This window comes from Centruroides sculpturatus, unplaced genomic scaffold (assembly GCF_000671375.1).
Source record: "Centruroides sculpturatus isolate CEXI.00-Female unplaced genomic scaffold, Cexi_2.0 scaffold1379, whole genome shotgun sequence".
Taxonomy (NCBI): Eukaryota; Metazoa; Arthropoda; class Arachnida; order Scorpiones; family Buthidae; genus Centruroides; species Centruroides sculpturatus.
The window spans coordinates 66,948-88,036 of NW_019385610.1; the positions used below are offsets into that span (position 1 = coordinate 66,948).

At 32.6% G+C, this 21,089-nt stretch overlaps 1 protein-coding gene and 1 pseudogene across 1 annotated transcript; both read right to left on the reverse strand.

The window, feature by feature from the left end:
* Positions 1-960: 960 nt before the first annotated feature.
* On the reverse strand, positions 961-15,570 carry LOC111640576 (major facilitator superfamily domain-containing protein 12-like). Its single transcript, XM_023386600.1, has 11 exons — positions 15,451-15,570; positions 6,003-6,271; positions 4,664-4,871; positions 4,467-4,590; positions 4,240-4,398; positions 4,073-4,165; positions 3,447-3,539; positions 3,199-3,378; positions 3,026-3,114; positions 1,827-1,942; positions 961-1,760 (listed from the first exon to the last, which is right to left on the reverse strand). Exons 2-11 carry the CDS (start codon positions 6,262-6,264, stop codon positions 1,627-1,629), a joined length of 1,458 nt encoding a protein of 485 aa, XP_023242368.1. The 5' UTR covers positions 6,265-6,271; positions 15,451-15,570; the 3' UTR covers positions 961-1,626.
* LOC111640574 lies at positions 9,511-10,214 on the reverse strand (annotated as a pseudogene).
* Positions 15,571-21,089: the final 5,519 nt, after the last annotated feature.

Consider the following 21,089-nt stretch of genomic DNA (forward strand, 5'->3'; position numbering starts at 1 on the left):
GATTTAAACATTGTATTAAAACAATTACANTTTTAATCTTGTTCCTACTAAAGGCAAACTTTGTTTACATCACTCATCCTTCCCTAAACTGGAATTTTATCCAGTGCAAAAGTAATTGTGAATTATTCTCAAGAAGAACCTTGTACATTTTCCTGTACACAACACACACATCAGAGAATTTCCTGTTTTTTTTTTTGACATTTTGAATTCAGGAGGAGATTTGCAAAAGACCCAAAAGGTCAAACTTCACACGATTCCAATACTTTTCTTTGTTATGTATACATAAAAATCTAGAAAGTAAAAACAGAACATTGTGGTAATTAGATATGGAAGATATCCAATTACCACAATGGGTAGAGCACGGTGAAGTATAGTTTATTGCATTAACTATTGTACAAGTTCGAATTAAAGGCAAAAGAAATTAGAAAAAAATATTTTCAGAATGTTCTTATAAGATGTAAATTTATTTACTCTTTATAAAAAATAATTGTGTCAGGTAAATGGTCTCATTTGCTGAAATGTCCTTCACGTTTAATAACTTCGTACTGAATGACCTCCACAGCGGTATTCACAAGAAGGGCCGTATTAACGCATGGGACTGATGGACACTCGCCCATGGGCCCCATAAGAATCTGTGTATATTAACTGTATACGAACATTCGGTCTGGATCGGAAGTCGCATGATTTTTTAAATTAAAATATGATTAAAAATTGCAGCACGGCATTGTGACCTGACCATGAGTTAATTGTTATATATACGACTAGTTTTATATAAAATACGTAATTTAACAATTATAAAATTTATTAAACGATTTAAACATTGTATTAAAACAATTACAAAAAAATTTGTAAATTATATAAAATTAAAAGTAAATAATTTGTTATATTGAAGGGATCCTTCATTTTTACAATTTATATTTTAAATGAAATTTTACTATAATACCTTAATATACAAAGTAAACGAATTAGAAAGTACTGTACAATAAAATCTCGATATATCGTCTCTCTAAATAACGCCACCTTCGTAAAGCGCAAGCCTTCTGAACGGATAAATGCTGATGAATCGCCTGTAATTAGTATTAAATCGAGTATGGCACTATCATAAAGCTGAAACAATGAGACCTTGTACAATGATTTCGGGTTCGAAAATCATATGATTAGATAAAGTTGTTAACAATGCAAAATCATGCATTTAATAATTCACAGATAATGAAGTCTTCTCCATTTTATATTCACAGAGAAGATCGATTCGCAAGTAACTGGTGCTTTATGGTGTGGCGCTATTCAGGGGAATACTATATCGAGGTATGATCTTTTATGATTTCTTATGACGTTCCACAATTGAAAGAATTAAAGTTGAAGGTGAATTAAATTTAATTCAAAAAATTACTTGGCTTGATACAGGTAGCTGTGGTTGAATTCTCTAGAAAAATAGTGTGAAATTCTAGTTAATTCTGATTGAATTCTCTAGAAGAGTGTATTAGAATATTCAGTTAATTCCGACTGAATACTATAGAAGAATAGTTGAAATATCTATAGGTAATTATGGCTAAATTTCTCTTCTATAAAAGATTAATGCGTTGAGTTAGTAAAATATATATAAAAACACATTTTGATAAATAAGTTTCAGCACTCAGAACTATGTAATGCAAAATGAGTCATGCCATTTTCTCTCAGCAATGGTTGTATCTCCGATTTGTTGTTTACGAATTCATTTTTTAATTTATTCTCCGCAATAAAGCGTTTTCTGCAAGTATTTTCTGCAAGAAAAGTAGATATTTTATATTTTAATGTAATTAATAAATAAAAATATGAGTAAATCATACCTCTGTGTATTAGTTTAATTTCTAATAGGATCATTAAAACCATTGCTACACCTATACTTCCAACTCCAATAGACATTATGTGACGATAAAACCAGTCGCATTTATCACACATTATACTAAAATAAAAATTAGAGAAAATTGTAGAATATTAAACTAAGTTTCACAGAAGGAAAATACAGGATGATCATAATTAAATAATAGATATTCGGAGCACCCTGCAGAAAGAACTGTTGGGCAAATCTTGATCATATTTGTGAAATGTAGTGTCCCGAGTAAGGATGCCCGTACATTGGGGCACTTGGAGCGCGTGCCCTTTTCGTCTGTATTGCCCTTTTTCCTAATACCCAAGGAAACCCAAATTCTATTATCAACAAACAATAAAAAATTTAGACTTCTAGCCTATTCTGGAAGTGTAAAAAAAACTATAATTGTCGATTGTCCCAAAACTCGAGCAACTGGTTGCAATCGAAGCCATGTTGGCTCCAATTGCAACCAGTACCACCTTGTAGGAGCGCTGATTCGACGTTGAATCATAGTTTAAAGCCTCTTGCATAATGTATGATGCCTTTTTTTTTGTAGCTTGTGCCTCCTTTTACAGTATTTAGTGTGCGGGCGTTGCTGATCGTGAGTATACGGTTTCGATTTTTGGGGAAAAATTGAATAGAAAATTCAGCCGATGAGGCAAAATTTGGCGCCGATTTCCCTTTAATGTATTATTACGTACGTTTTCTAACAAATTGAAGATGTAAAAGGGGTCGCAAAGCAATCTTCACCATCCTGGACAGTTGAACAATCATGGTTCTCAATTTGCATGATCGTGCATCAATTCCACATTCCACATATGCAATTGAAATAAAATTACTGCGCTTCGCAATATGCACGCTAAGAAAACAGCAACGCCAAATTTCATCCTGACGGCCTAATTTTCAACTAAAATTATTTTTTCGAAAATCGAAATTGCATACTCGGGACATTATGTATATCAAATCTGGTCGCAATTTACCTAATAATTCTTTCTACACAGAGCTCTTTAATTAAGATTCGAATAAAGTTCCAGGCCTTCCTCCCTGGTTCAATGAAATTAGCTTATGGAATATTATGTTTAATCACAATACTAATGATCCAATTATTGTATTTATATTTTATTATATTTAATTATATAATAAATAAGCGTACACGTAATAAAAAAGTGGACTTACTCGTGTAAATATTGTATAATTAATATACCAATTCCGTTTGCTAACTTGTCAAAGAAACTTATCACTCCGTACACGAAAGTACCAATATCCTTTAAAGGAAATGAATTATGCATGAAAGTTACTTACTTCCAATGTAATTAGGAAAAACATAATTATGATAATTTCGTAATTACAGTATCGAGTCCAATAAAATCCGGTATTAAAGCCAAACTGGTGACAACTAATATACTGGAGCCAATTCCTAGAAGAATAGCTACCACGTATATATACTGTGAGCAGAAAGATGGGCCTTCTCCGAAATATATCCAAGTGCACCCTCCTGTACCAATCACTGCACCAAATATTAATGATAACTACAATTTAAATAAATAAAATTCAATATTTATTCAAGGAAATAAAATATTTTAAAACTTTTTCTCACCTTCTTTCCGCAGAACTTCATAAGATAACGCGTTATGAATGATGATGCAAACCCAGCAACATGGATTAGGAGTGGTATTTTAGCTATAAAATCCTAATTTAAATAAAAATTCAACAAGTAAGATATTGCTGTTAAGATATAAATAAATAACCCGAAAGCATAAATTATTTAAGATTTATTTCGATAATTTCTGGTCAGGTAAACGGAACCGACGAATAAATTGAAAGTATGAAGGAGCAATAAAATGTGACAGTAAAAAAAAAAGATCATTAAAGTAAGTAAAACTTAATGAAAGTTGTAAACTGGATCAGATTTTGTTTCGATGTGGCTTTAAGCCATAACATATAAGAAGCTTTTGGCTGTCAAATAATAATAATTTAAAGAGCAAGATTACATTTAGGAATGTAATGGATTGGATAGAAATGGCAACAACAATACATCTTCAAGATGGAGATGCCTCTCTAGAGAACTTTCTATGAGAAAGAGGGCCCTTTTCAAGTGTTAGACGAGTGAAGAAAACCCGGAAAACTCGACGACCAGGCACAAACCCGTGATTAATTTTATGTTCAATGTTTATCTACCGATCAGTGGGCTCAAGAATGCTGTAAAATAAACAATATACTAACCTGAGTTGCTCCTAAAGATTCTTGTAAATAAAGAGGGATGAAAACTAAGTTAAAGTTTTGAAATAATCGCGCTGTGGTATATATAACAGCTATCTGCGGGAGAGAAAACGTTGACATTAGGCCTTCATATTTTTGCAAATATAAAAGAAATTTCAATAGAAACATACTTTATAAAATTCTTTTTCCTTGAATATTTTCCGATTATTTAATGTTCGACGTTGAACAATCGAGGTGGTAGAAGATTGAACGGGTGTTACTTCCTTCACTCCCAAGTAGAATATAACGCATGTCGAAAATCCAATACAGATTATCGTCATAACAATAATCTTTAAATAAGTGATTTAATGTTAATTAACGAACGATAAATTATAATTTAATTTTTTACAAATTTTACCATAAATTTGGTCTTATCATCTTCAGCAATAGACAGAGCATCGGTAGGGCCATTGACGGTAGTAACAAAAATGATCCACGCGATTGTAAAAACACTAAAATCGGCAACCGCATCGAATGCATTCCTAAAAAATGTAATTGAAATCATAAATTTTTTATCATAAAGTAGCATAATTTAATTGGAATTCTTGGCTTTACCTTATAACATTTAGAAAATCTCTCTCGGAAGAATCATCTGTGATGACCGGTATGAGTGCCAGATGAGAAACCTGAACGGCAGCCCAACCTGTTTGAAAGATTACCACTAGAGGAACCAGATAGACCACCATAGCCCATTGACTACTATTACTACATCCTGGACACTGGATGAATATAAATGGAAAGCTAAATAATACGCAAGAAACACCTAAAAAAAAAAATAGATAAAATCATTTAAGTCAAAGATTATAAATCAGGCTTACACTTTAAACCCCGATATAATAACCCCATCACGTGTGATACAACATTCAATTCGATTTATGAACTCGGGAAACGTTAACTTCTATTTTAGTTTTATAATCTTATTACAAAAATCATCTATAGAACAAAGTTTAATTATCTTAAGACTGTTTTTGCATGGCCAGATTAAAAAATTCCTAATGGCATTAGACTAGGCGATCGGTTTTAATTGCATTTTGTAACAGTAAAATTTTTTTAATGGTCTTTATGTTGAAGTATGTATGATCCACGTGTAACTAATTATACAACCCGTCTAATCTACTATTTTTTAAACGTCTGTATACTTGTACTATACACTACACTAACAAAATACTTATCTGGAAAACCTCGTATAATTAAAGTAATTAAACTCTTGCTTATTTCTTTTTTACTTGTATATTAATTACTCTCCTTAAACAGGTTTGTTTATAAGTAAGTCGAATGCTTGGTTAGTAATTTAAATTGCATAAGGAGAAAGTATTTTTATCACTTTATTGGACTATGTGTGAAGATATTTTCCATAAATAAAAATTTAAAAAAAAAATGTTGAAATGATCACCGAAAAGATAGTTAACGATACGATCAAATTAAAAAAGTGATCGCTCAATTGAAAAATGATCGATCGAAGCATTATAAACAGGTTAGTAAATAAGTCTAAAGGAATGTATCCACGAATAGAAAAAGTCATTTAAATCTATGTTCGCTCGAAAAGTGAGCGGATATCGAGATTTGGGACGGCTTAAAATAAATTTTGGTAGATTTCAGGTGTAAAAACGGTTACAATTCTACCAATTTCATCTTAAAACTAAAGATTTAAGTCATTAATATGGTCAAAATCGAGATTAAAATCATTTACACTTGACATCTTACATATATCGCAGAAGACGACATATGTTCATTTCAAGTCATAAAATGTTTATTTTCTATACAGATTTTTAGATTAGTTTTTCATCTATTTTTGATTTGTAATAATAAAATCAAATGAAATAATAGAGTATTAGAAACTATAAAAATTTAATTTTAATCGTACGTATTTATTTATATTTTAATATACACTAACCGAAAAGATATAATACTTTTCTTCTTCCATATTTTTTGCATATTCCTAAATGATGAGAACTGTCCGTCTCGTATCCTAGTAAGGGTGTTGCTATGGCATCTGTCACTTGACCAACTAACAGAACGAAACCGGAAACTCCAGTGTCGAAACACAAGACGAATTGCAGATAGACTAAGAGATAAGTGAACCACATAGATGCGGTCAAATCGTTTAGAAAATGTCCCACTCCGAACGATATTCGCGTGTTCCACGACAATCTCATGCTTGTTCTGAAACGAAATTAATTTTATGTAATTTAAGAATCAATTTCTTATTAAAATTTAACACGTAAATGACAGATCTATGTAATTATATAAATTCATATAAAGGTATAAATGGGTTAAGATACATACAGACGTACAGTACATGAATTATTTTGAATTAGCTGCGTGTGTTCGGTGTTGCTCGGGCTGTTGAAGGGATGAGGAATTGGTGAGGTTAGGTTGGAGAAGGAGGGATAAAAACAATGGGCTAAACAGTAACTAAAATGTACAGTACATTTATTGATCCGAATATTTACAAGAATGAAATTGCAAGACAAACTGCTAAAAGGAATGGGAATTAGAGATTGTTGGGGTGGGAATTCCCATTAGAGATTGTTGGGGTGGGAATTCCCATAGTATTTTTCTAGGTTATCGAAGAATATCCGTGCCATTGGTGCCGATACATTGAACGGTATAGAATCCTTTACCTAACAGACATACACATTTTGACTTTTATACAGTAAAAGTTTAAAAGTTGGAAACCCCTCTAACCTGGACACTTTGGATCCTCATCACAGGTGTCCGACTTAGTGAGGTTTTACTATACATATTTATATATTTTGCTAACAGATACGCCCGAGCAAAACAATAGTAAGGGCAACATTAAAATAAAAGCGGTCGGTACCGTATTATAACCGTTGACTATTTCACCCTATTATTATTTTATCCTACATGTTTATTACGAAATATCAATAGGAGAGGGAGAGTTTCGAGGTTACACTGCAATCTATATTTTCTGCATGTCCTAGGGAGTCACAATAAAAAAAATGGATGCAGATCTATCAAGGGGCCATTTAATTATTGAGTCACTAGTTTATGGGGAAAAGGGATTAGTTCGTATCTGCCAATTGCTGAAGATAGGAAAGAGGAGTTTTTTTATGACGTAAGATTGCACCTGTCGTTTATTTTTCTCTTCGGTTGTCATGTAATTTTGTCAGGAGATGGCTGAAATATTATTGTGGCACTCCTTTTAAATTACATATCGTAGGCTTATAACGAGTCTTTCATATCCCCATAAGAAGTTGTGTTTTCTGTCAGTCTGCAACGAAGCATGGCAAGTAAATTTTCTGAAAAATTCATACAACTTGTTATAATTCATCTTTAAATATTTAATAAATAAAATTTGTTTCTCAGCAATCGAGAAGCTGAAAATGGCAATTTCAATAAATGGTTCGACTCATTGTGGGAAGTGGATTTGGCCCAGCAACGATACAGGCGAGATGGTATTCGGGAAAAAGTATCATTTGCCACTGTGGATTTAAAATTATTATTTGCACCTTGTCTGCATCTTGCAGCGTGTACCTTGCATGCATTTTGCAGTCAAGATACACGCGCGTGCAGTTCATTACCATCTTGTAGCTGCCTCAATAAACAGATACAGCTGAAAACACACTGCTGGCCATTAAAATTGCTACACCATGAAGGCGGCACGCAACAAACACGAAATTTGCATAAAAGGTACATGCTGGATGCTCTGTACCTCAAAATTACCTGCCAATTTAATCACGTCTTCCTCCTATTATACTGTAGTGTACAATAAACATGATTATGGTATGGTATGTCTTTCCTTCCTGGTGTAGAGATTTTAATAACCAGCAGTGTAGCTAATAGTTTTAATTTCTGTCCTGTTGCATAATAAGGGAAGGTACCTTGATTTATGATGTCTGATGATAGCAGGGAGGGGATCAAAAAAGGCAAATTTCTGCTAACGTAATACTCGAACGTCGCGCAAAGAGTTTAGAAGTATATAGAAAAGACATTCTAGTATATAAAATTTTATTGTTTATTTCAATGCAGAAGATATAATTTCTGGAAATTGAAATGCAATTAAACAGGTAAAGAGTTTTTAAGAGCTATAAAATAAAAAAATGATTAATTAAAGCTACAAACCGAAATATCTTGATGTTATATTATATGATAAACCGGTTTTTCACGTCTCTCCAAGTTTGATAAATGTTTTCGTGTCTAACAGGAAAACATATCCTTTACTTTCAACGCTTACGTATCACGCGAATTCAAGGACATGGAACTAGGGTACACTTGCCTCATTCGTATCCCTTAAGAAAAAACCATCCATCATATTATCGAGATTAATAAACAAATTATTATTTTTTATTTTAAGTAACTTTTATTTTGGGAAATATTTTATTACTACCATAATCAATAAATCTTATAAACTTCTGAGAAATAAACAATTTAAAAAAAACACTAAAAAAGTACGATTTAGGACCATTCATCTGAAATCGTACTTTGGTTTGCAATGTTAAGAATCAAAATCTTAATCAATAATGTATTAATACGTGTGTAGTTTTACTCTTAACAAATTCGGTGGATGGTCTTCATTAATTATTGGCAGTTATCGCAGTGTAATCCGTTGTTTTTTATTGGTTCCTGTGCAAAGTACATGTACCCATATCTCTTCACATTGCGTGTATTTGATTATACTTTTTTTTTAAGTCTTCTTGGCATAATTTACAGTACCAACTGTTATTTTCATCTTCTTCTTGTTTCTTTTTTTTATTCTCATTTTGTGATATTTTAGTAGTTTTACTTTGCTTTACATCAAGATTCTTTGATACATTTTTCTTCTTGAATTCTTCTATTTTATTCTCGAGCTCTTCTTTATAAGGACTTTCTGTAAGAACAAGAGCGCCTGTAGTTCTTCTTTTTATTTGTTTTGAATTTCCAAGAATAGCACGTATTGGAAATATTATTTCAAGTGTCGCTCGAACTGTCTCTATATTAGAAATGTTTACTTTGATACCTAAAGGACACTCCTTCGCTTTCTCTTCTAGACATTGATCTTGCAGTTTTACCGAAGGGTGAATCGTTGGCACATCAGGAAGTTGTGGGTACTCAACTTCTTCAGTCTGTTCTTGCTCAGTAGTCTGATTGGATTGTGCCACACACGTTAAAGTATCTGTTTGTTCTTGCTGCCAGATTCTGGGAGACTTCCGCCGATTCACTTAGATTAGTATCTTCGTCAAGAATAACATATTCCTCAACTCTGCTCTTAAAGCGATTGCGAGGCCACAATCTGCAAGATTCGAAGCCATGCATGCCTGTGTTCATACAAACGGCTCGAGGATATGCCTCTCCCAAAATTTCCGCGATGTTTGCTTGCTTTATTTAAGGAACCAGAATGGTTTCGCATCCACGATGAGCAAGCAGCACTAAAACTCAGTTTTAGTGATTTGAAAAATAACCTATTTTAGTGGTTGCAACTTATGTGTGGTATGTGCTGGCAGAGAAAGCATGATTATTCCATAGTCCCTTTCAAGATGAATAACATCAATGTTCTTCGTGTGCGTCGAATGACCGTATAAGATGAGAACTTGAATGTTTGCAGTCTCAGACACACAAAATGTTTAAGCCATTCGACAAATAATGTACTCAGAATCCATCCGCTTTCTGAACAACTGTACAATGTATTCGGTGGACCTCCACGCTTTAAGTCATCTGTCATTCTTTTACGTTTAAACATGAGCATGGGTGGCACGAATTCTCCAGCAGCGTTCATAAAGCAGATGCGTGTGGTGTTGATACCACGTTCGCCATTAGTGACAGTTCCAACCTGGTGTTTTTTTTTTTGAGCCAAAATTTTAGAAGGTTTATGAACCGTGCTTAAACCAGTCTCGTCCATGTTATAAATTTTTTCATCTAAGATTGATTCATATTTGTCGAAGAACCCCATTACCGTTTCTTTGTTGAATCCTTTGCAGAGAGCCGTTGATTTTGGTTCTGGAGTGCGTAAGAATATTTCTGTGTGATTCGTCATAAATTTATAATACCATTTCCATCCGGCCAGTTGAGATTCATTATTGAATCTATGTTTCAATCCGTATTTTTCTGTTAACTGATAAGCTAAGTGCCGTAAGTCGGAAAAATCTAGATTCCAACAGCAAAACATATAGCTGGTTTTTAGCTGGAATTCTAAATAAACTAGTATTTTATACATAACAATTTCTTCCGTGTAAAGACTTTCATCTAGGTTACAAAAGTGAAGTCATTTCATATACAAATTCTCTTCCAGACATTGAATTCCATGCCCGTTGTCATTTTTCATTTTCGAACAAACTCACATAGAAGCCGCCGAATGATAAAAAATGAGATAAACATGACGTGTCTGCTCATAAAATATCGTTGAGGGTTTTACCTTGACTTAAATTCCTGTCATCCAGAGCCCCGAATGAGTCTTTAATGAGAATTTCTAACACAGGTTTTCAGCGTAAGGTGATTAAAAACAAACATAATAACATTAAATATGGGGAAAATTCAAGATTTACCGTAGAAAAAATATTCAGTGACTTTGCCATCAGATTATATAAGCAATGTGGATAATTTGGGCCTCAGATATTACAAAATAAAGCATCATCATAACTTACTTTGTTTATACAGTAAAACCTGTGTAAATCGGTACCGAATGTTTCTTTCTGTTTAGGCAGATTTCCGTTTTAAACAGGTTTCACTGTATTTAATACATAAATGATTTTATTTTTGGTACGTCACTAATTTATTTTTTGAGTTCAAAAACATCTCACTTTGGTATGAAGAAGGTTATTGGAGTGAGATTACATCTCTTCACATAAGTTTTGCAAGTATTCGCGATTTTAATGGTTTAGCTTTGATATAATTAACCATTTTAATGATTTCTTCTAATACATTTTTTAGGCTTCCAGACCTATTGTCTTTGCTTCTTCTAATATACTTTCCAGGCCTATTGTCTTTGCTACCAATGATTTACAATGTTTCCATTTTGCTTTTTAGCGTACGAAACAAACCCTGTTATAGTTCCAATCACAGAAGGGGCCTCATCTATACATATACATACATATACCCACGCAAGATTTCCAAGATAGACCATTTCTATTAAAATATGTGTTCATCATATCAAAAACATATTTTCCCGTCGTAGTTTATTCGAATTCCTAGCAGCATAAAAGTTCTTCCATAATTTTATCATCTTCAATATATCGAATGAAAACAAGTAATTGTGCTTTACCACCGATATCAGTTGACTCATCCAATTGCAAACTAAATAATTTCGATTCGATTGTTTTACTTATAACTAATTTTTTAATATCAACTGATCGATCTATTCACGGTGTCGTTTGACAAAGGAATCTTCATTATTTCTTCTGCTTCGGCACCAAAAATTGTTCTCATAATTGCTGTATGAGGCTTCGTTTCTGTTTCTGTTGTTTCAATAGTGATTGTTTGCTGCTTAACGTTAAAAATACTCAAATCTTAACTAATAGAGCCACCAGTTTCTGATGATTTACTAGTGCTAATTGGTTCGTTAGCTTTGCTAGTGAAGTTTTTAATGCTCAAGAAGTGGCTACTTGAAGTCACTTATTGATCATTAGAATCTTCACCTTTTTTTAATGAAAAAATTATTCATGTCAAAAGACACATGATTTTTGTATAATACTCGCCGCACTGAACAGAAGAACAAATGAAGATTTATTTTTATTCCATCAAATGGAGCCTAATTTAAAATTTCGTGACATCCAGTTTTAGAACCACTGACTTTGATCGAGGGCTGGCCTTGTGTGGTTCTAAGCTGTAACATTACAGGGCCTTCTCCTCTATCAAATAAAGTTACGTGTAAAAATAGAAGGCCTAAATTATAGAGGCGAGGATCTAAGCTTAGGCCGTTTACAGATCTGGTTCGGGTTAGAGATATGTCAATAGTATGATGAATGTTTCGTTAATTAATATTGACCCATCGATCGACTTATCACATCGATACACTAGCAATATTGATACTTACACACGAAATACAGCTGAATATGTAATTGTAATCAGTTAAAATTTAATTAACATGTAAGAGTCGGGAAGTTCAGAGAGGGTCATTCTGAAGATTTACAAGGTGAAGAAAAGATTAGAAAATTAATAGAAAAATAATATTTTTCTAAGTCAACGAATTTTACAAAAAAACGGATGAAACTTTCGATTTTGAAAGGAAGTTGATTTCCTTTCCCAGGCCGACTCATGATGAGTCGCATGAGTTTTTTCACACGTTACTGGAGAGCAAATAAAAGGGACATTTTCTCGCCACTCGAGGCGGTCCGTTGGAAAAAGGTTGCCACACGAAGAAAGTCCGACATACGACAAAGGCAGTCCGTCGAAGGGAGGTATTGTCACACGAAGAGAACTAGCCATAAGACAAAGGCAGTCCGTCGAAAAGAGGTTTGCCATACGAAATAAGATATCGTCATACAAGGCTGTTATAAGAATCCGTAAGGAAATCATAAAACATTGTACTACATTCGAAGTATACAAGATTGTTAAAAGAGAAGATTTAAAAGAACTGTCCATAGAAAATATAAGAGGAGAAGTAATCAAGAAAAGAAGAATACCCTCATATAGATACAGAGAATATATGAAAAACCTGTGGAAGGTCAGATCGATGTGAACTCTCTCTCACGCGTTAGGTTTAGCATAATATTAGGATAAGATAGTGATTTATGTTTAGGTTTAGATTTATTCTTATGTATAGTTTTATATTCTGATTCATTAAATGTTTGTTTATTATATGAAAAATGGTTTGGTTAATATTGTTTTTAAATTTCCTTCGCTCCTCTTACTCACAAGTTAGGGTTATCGCGTGTTAATCCGCGTGGTATAAATCTGATTAACTGGTGTCAAGGATCCTGATGTGATATGGACCTTACCGTCTAGATCTTTCTTTTTAAAAGTTTCGTTAAAGCCCTCCACACTCGATTTCTTTAAATAGATAAACCACCCTTTTCAGACAAACAGAGGGCTGTTCACAAGAATAGTTGCCGATTAAGTGGTACACGAGTTTTAAGTGGTACACGAGTGGTACACGAGTACTACTCCTTATTCCCGGCTAGCCCCTCACAAACATTTAAAGGTGAGCATCTTGAATACATTCTAAATCAGTAAATTAAAGACTCAAATAATAAATTTATAATATTTTCTTCTAGAAAATTAATTCTTTCGATAAAAAATTTTAATGCCACGTCAACGTTTCATGCTTTTTACGTCTGAAAAAATCTAAATTGACGGATACTCGAGAAGGCAGAGAATTTAGCCCCAGGCATCTGTATAAAGTTTAACTTTGCAGGTGTTGACGTTATATTATATTTTATTTTATGATCTACTTTATACAATATTTAATTCTATATTTTAATGTATTGTACATTAATGGAAACTATGGAAACAAGATATTATATTGATTAAACACGTTAAAATTTGAATATATTTTTTAAGCCTTCCCAAAATTACAGGTTGGGTGATTGTTATCTTTGACCTTAAGTGAAGGGCAGTATCGGATTTACTCGTATGTACAGTATGTGATAAACAGGCAGAATTTTAAAATTATCTAAAAAAAATATATAATTAAACAATTAAATTTAACGATTTTGTTAGCTGTTTATTTAATAATAAATCATAGATTAGAGTTTCGTTACAAAAGTCCATTTGTCATTTTCATATCTGACCCCTTGACGGTGTAAAAGCGTTATCTCGAAGGTGCGAGATAACGCTTTAAATTCCAATAAAAACAATATAAAGCAAAATATCTTTGCAGGATCCAGTTTAAATTTTGTCCTTCATTTTAACTTTCGACTTTCTGAGCTGTATTTTTATTTCTTTTAGTACGTAATTTTAATTTTAATTGAATAATATAACAATAATTAAATACCATCAGAAATATAAAGCAGGGGTTCTTAATTTCTTTGATCCATGGACCCTTTTTATGTCAGGTGAAAGTCACGGACCCCTTCTCGGAATAATGTTTTTAAATATTAATTTTTACACTTCAAAGTCCACGGATCCCCGAAAATTTTCTACAGGCCTTTGGGGGTACGTGTACTCTAATTAAGAACCACTGATATAAATAGTTTCTAGGAGGTAAGCAACAGGACAATACGATCTACACTAGAAGTGTTTCTCATCAATTAAACCATGAGAGCTGTAAAGTCAATTCGAGACGTTTAAAACTATATTTTTAATAACCTATCTTGTGCTTCAATTAAGTTCATATAAATTTTAATCTAACGTCTTCGAAACAAATCGCATTGAAAATCTAATAATATTCCTACATATTTCCGCATTGATAACATAAAAAATATAATATATTATGTGTAAGGTATTAATTAGTAATTGCTCTGTTAAAATGATGGATTCAAGTGCATTGAATGTGCAAGGCTTGAGCTCTCATCGTGAGAAAGTCAGGTTTAATCGAGAAAGTATTATCAGTTCACCATTCTCTCCAACAAAGATAAGAAAAAGAATGATGACAATTTCTTAGAGTATGAAGAAAAAGTAGAAAGAAAATTGAATTTTGTTTCCATACAGTAATATGATAAGATATTAATCTTTAGAAAAATGTGGTTTATCTGTAGAACAACGTGGTTACTCCTAGAACAACGTGGTTACCCCTAAAACATTGTGTACCCCTAGAACGTGTTTATTTCTCAGAACAGCGTGGTTACCCCCTAGAACAGTTTATTTACCTCCTAGAACATTGTGTTTATTCCTTAGAACAATGTGGTTATAACTATAGAACAGCTAGATTACCCCAAGAACAGTATGATTGCGAAATAGTCAAAATCTTATACACAGGACTATAATTAAGTAATAATATACACAAATTATACTGTATATATAATTTACTAATAATAATATGCAAATTATATAGTAAAATATACGAAAATTATACCAGTTTTATGTATATTACGACAGGTAATAATAAACTACAAATTACTAAATAAAAATCTTATTACTTTTAGGCTATTTTAAATAATTAATACAAATTAATTATTTAAAATTGCCGAATTATAACCCGATCATTTAGGCGATCTTAAGAGTTATTTTAAAACCTAGTCTTAAGCGCATTTTCAGTTAATATTATTACAGATTTAATCGTTACCTACAGACATACAAACAAACGCAAATAATACTTAAAACCTACGAAAGTGTATTGGTGATTTCTTAATGTATAGGCCTGCCATAGCTTACGAATTTTTAGCATAAAAGAATGAAGACTACATTGAAATAAAAGATGAAAGGATGAAAGAATAAAAACTATAGAAATGAGGAATAAAAACTAAATTTTAAAAAAGAAATATAATTTTTCTCTCTTATAAATTGATTATCCTAACTTTTTTTTTTACCTTATATCCTTGCAATTTCTCGATATCCTTCGTTTAAAATCACAGTTAACTGCAAAGACAATTGAAAATGAGATGAGAATATCCAAGAAAATTTCGCACGAATTATCCGAGAATTAAATTTCGAGAAGAGCTCCTTCAAACGACGACTACCGGACACAAGGAAGGCCTCACGTGACTTTGACTAGCAACTTCCGCTGAAAGGCCTCACGTAACACAATCTGTGCAGCAACAATCTCAGAAGTTCATGAAACATAAATTGGCATATGATATATTGCAATTTGGAAAATTGGAGAGGAGTTCGTTAGTATTTAATAATGGAAAAGGGATGCATTCTTAATATATAAATAATAAACAAAATATACCTTCGTTTTCATTCGTTATATAGTCGAAATGTTAGCTTTATATCAATTACTTGTCCTCGATTTATGCAAATATGTAGTGAAATTCATAAATTAATCATTAGCAAATACAGTTAAATTTCAAGATGGACGTTTTGCACTTCTATTTATAGTAATTTGGAAAGGAAAATGGGATAATTTGGCAGTATTATTACAGAATAAAGTTATTAAATATATGTACAAATCACATTCTTAAAATATAATCGAATACATCAGATAGAACTTAAAAATTGGCTCATATATCTTTATTAAATAAACTACATATAGTAAATTATTAAATACAAATTAATGATGATAAATCATATCAAATAAATGCTTACAAATGTAAATATTTATTTATTTAAACTGAGTTATCGTCATCATTGAAATAAATAAATAAACAAGTGTTATATTTTACAAAAGGATGATGAGAGAAGATAGACAAATATTAGGCATTTGACACGTGTTAATTATTGTTTCCTATAGCAAATATTAATAATTAGAAAAAAAATTAAGAGAGGAAGATATGTTCTTGAATCATACTTAAGGTAAAGGACATTTTAGAGAACACTTAAATGTTTTTACTTGTACTGATAGCAATTAACAAAGATTTAATGGCAGAATAATTGTGTTATATGTAAATAGACTTGTTTCGATTTATTTTGACGGTGTCAACATATTTTTTGTAACTTAATTTCAATATAATTTTACTCATTTATTATCTTTGAATCAAATTTGTAGCTACCGTGAGTTAATTTTTTAATTGAATCACTTTAATAGAAGAGCTCGTTAACTAGTTTAACTAGGAAAATTTGAATTGAAACTCGTTTGAAGGAGAATTAATTTCAGTATGAAGGAACCTGATTAAATAATGTCCTCGCTTCATTATTGGTTCGATTTTAATAAATTGATAAATAATTTATTAAAAAAAGAAAGGCAATAATAGATTAAAATGAAAAAAATTTGATGAGGTCAGACACTCCATTCTTAGTAATATTAAACAGTATTAGCAAAGGAATAACATTATTAGTAGCATAGCAGCAGCAGTAGTAATAGTAACAGTAAGAGCAGCAGCAGCAGCAGCAGTAGTAGTAGAGTTCTAGGGCCCGGGAAGCATTCTGCGCCCTGCCTTTGGTCGAGGCCTATAGTCCGCATGCTCAGGCTTAGCTTGGCCTTCGGGCTAAGCCATTATGGTCATTATGGCCATTATGGCATTAGGTGAGTGGTGCCGTGTGGCTGCTGCCATCACGGCACCACTCACCTAGTGCTAGGGGGGCCGTTTACTGATGTCGGCTTTCTGGTCATAGAATATACCAGCGTGGTGGCAGCACAAACGTAAGATCGGGTTGACTTATCGGCCCAGTGGAGGGTTCCTCAAGCTTTAACACAGCAGCAGTAGTAATAAAAGCAGCAGCAGTAGAAATAATAAAAGCAGCAGCAGTAGAAATAATAAAAGCAGCAGCAGTAGTAATAATAAAAGCAGCAGCAGCAGTAGTAATAATAAAAGCAGCAGCAGTAGTACTAATAAAAGCAATAACAGCAGCAGTAGTAATACTAATATGTCCCAAACAAATGCTTTTATTTTTGGATCTCTAAAACTTTTATGAAACTTTTTCATTTACTCCGAAGTTTCCAGCAAAGATTTATTTCTCTAATTAAAAAAATACGAGTAAAGTCACTGACAAATATTAGAAGTGATAAAATGCTTCTGAATTTTATTAGTCGAAATAGAATAAAGACAAAGTGGCAAATTACGTTACACAACAATTACTTAAAATGATTTGATTTTTAAGCTACTAACACATGTTATTCATGGCACAATACTTCATTTTCGTTTTACAGTCAAACTTAGCAAAACATGCTAGTTGTGAAATGGAAGTTTGATCTAATATAGAATTATGAGTGGGGATTGCGCCAGTAATTATCTCAGAAAATTTCATTAATTCAGCTTTCATATATTTCCATTAAATCTCGAGAATAGACAGACAACAAACACTAAGTCAGAGAAGTGAACAAATAAACTATTTTTAAACTGCTAAAATCCTTTAAAAAGACAAAAGTAATATATAAACTTAAAAAAGTCAAATCTAGTTAATCAAATGAAATTGAATAAATCAAAAAAGTAGGTATAAAACATTTTAAAATAAATTAATTTCAGTTAATGGTATTGATCATCCGAAAATCATTTAAATACGCTTCGTCTAATGAGAGCTATGAATTAGGTTATACAAGAAAAAATTACCAGAAAAATGAAATTACGAAGCAGAGTTTTCTTTATTCTCATGTTATAAGCCCACACAGTGGACGAATGGTTAAAATCACTGCACTAAGGTCGTGTGTTCGCTCCTGCCAACGAGTTGGCCAGGCGCGACCAACTACCAGTGTTTGGTGGTTTCATCCACTCGGCTACTGGTGGACAACTAGGCATTTTAACAAGCCCATTGGGTTCGGGCAGGCTTACAATGAAGCCTGGTATTGAAAGACGGGTCTCCCCGAATAATTGTTAGAATTTTGGTGACCGACCCGAATTCGATCTCGGGTACACCAGAACGATAAGGTGCTATCGTAACCGTTCGGCCTTCCGGCCTTCCGGCCTTCTTCCACTGTACCCGTCGAATAAGAACAAAATCTCTTTAAATGAAAACTCAACAAGTATTGGTTACTTTTATAAATATCCGTAGCTATTCGTTTGTTTTAAATTGTATCTTAATAAAATCTTGATCAGATTTAGGGGTTACACTTAAAATATCCGTAGCTATTCGTTTGTTTTAAATTGTATCTTAATAAAATCTTGATCAGATTTAGGGGTTACACTTAAAATATCCGTAGCTATTCGTTTGTTTTAAATTGTATCTTAATAAAATCTTGATCAGATTTAGGGGTTACACTTAAAATAATTATGTAAAAATCGAATTAATTTCAAGAAATAATAATTATTGTAAAATGAGTTCGCGCCTCGCTAGGACGGGCTGACACCGTGGAGTTTTCTGGGTCTTCTCCACGTGAATATGGACCAGTTATCCTTAAAAAGACCTCCCGGAAGGCATTTCTCTAGGCAGATCGCCCAAGTATTGCGTTGCTATAACTTAATGAAACCAAACGACCAATCACTACGAAGGATTTCAATCTTCGTGGCCAAGTTGTAGTCTTTACAGGGAGTAGATTGAAAATCTACTCCCTGTAAAGACTACAACTTGGCCCCGAAGATTTGCCAGTCGTATGTATATAGTATTCATTTTTTAGATGGATCATTAATCATTTGTAGAGACTGCAAATGATTAATGATCCATCAAGATCATGTAACAAAATGTTGTGATCTTTGCCTTTAAAAACAAAACGTGTAGCAGAAGTTGCACTGGAACTACTGAAAATATTTTTAGACTTTGGTGCGCCTTATATTTTGCAGAGTGACAACGGAAGAGAGTGCCATTGGGCAACTTCCAGTTATACGGTCTGAATGTAAAATAGTGCACGGAAGAACCCGACATCTACAATACAAGGGGAGTGTAGAGGAGCGATGCAATCATTATGTTGAAAATATCTTACGTGCGTGTATAGATAATACTAGTAGTACAAACTGGATAATGGCTTCCGTTTCGTCAAGTTGCAAAAGAACCCTTCTGAGCATCGAGTTATAGGCAGAAGTCCGTATACAGCACTCTGGTTTAGAACCAAAATTAGGATTAGAGTCAACGAATATTTCACCAGAAATTTTACACTCTTCATAGTGAAGAAAATTTGGTGAACTTAAGGAAAGCAGTTTAGAACGTGAAGTCTTTGAGGAAATAAACGAAAGTCAGAAGGGAAATTTTGAGAAAGAAACTTATTCTGTTTGTGTACGCAATCTGAATGAATCACACGTAATATTATGTTCGTCGTGTGCGATGAGAGTTCATAAGAATTGTGCTCGGAGCATTGGAGGGACCTCCAAAGACCTCAGTTACGTTTATGTTTGCGACACTTGCAAAAGACAAGAAAAAAATTGCAGAGGAATGTTAACAATCACACAAAGCAGCAGAAAAAATGATTGAAATTACTATAAAAACACTAAAACCTATTGAAGTTGGGGACTTTATTTTATTAAACGTTCCAAAGGTTAACCGAGAGCCATTAGACTGCCTAAATGTAAAAATTCTGGAGGTAACAAATAATGTTTATCAAATTGGAACAATAGGTGGCATAATTAAGACCTGGTTCAGTAGAAGTGATTTCCAGATTTCTGGAACTCAAATTCTTGAAGCAATCCCAGAAAAATATGTATATCTATGAGAAAGAATTAAAGTTTGGGGGACAAAGATTTGCCAGTCGTATGTATATAGTATTCATTTTTTTATCATTATTATGTTGTATTATGTTAATTATTTAAGATTACTTTACAATAATAATCTTTCTTACACATCTGTCCGCTGTTTGTCTAATAAGCCTTCCGTTTATTCGGCGTATTACAATAAGTCTAGAATCGTTCAGGCTAATTGAACAAACTGAAGTTTCACTTTCTTAATAGCATGGGCTGATTGCAAAACACCTAAGAAACGTCAGGCTGAATAGTAAATAGATGATTTTTCAATTTGCCAGACTTATTGTAAAATGACTGCGCTCTTTTAAATGAGCCTGATTTTCCAATTCGCCTACAACAATAATATTTATTGTTATATTTTTGTAGGACGGCGGTTAAACCTTTATCCGGAATTTCCGTAATGGCTACGAAAGCATGTTTTACACGGCCCCAATTTATGATTTTTTTTCTGATTTTTTTCATAAGCTTGACATTATAAATTGAGATTCCATTCGTGGAAATAAACTTTAAACTACATAATACCACACTGACATTGTCCATAAAAAATTGCAGCACAAAAATCCCGACAAGGAATATTTTACATAATCCCAAGAGAAAATTTCTGTTGTATACAGTGATTGCGTATTTAATAATAAACCCTACCTGATCTGTATACAAATCTACCTGACATTTCTTTTTAATTTATTTTAATTACACTTCTTTAAATTGAAGCATTTTGCAAACTTTTAATGAAGATTTTATTATATATTTTTACGAATTACATAAAGCATGGGAGTAGGAATTACTATCTGTAATTATGAGTTTCTTTATGATCTTTATATCAGTTAACTATTAACCTTTTTGCAACAAACATTTATTGCACCAGAATTAATTAATAAATTATAACATTATTAAGTTACTACATCAGCAATTAGAATTTTTATCAATATTACTAGACTATATAAATTTCATAAATTAACCCCATT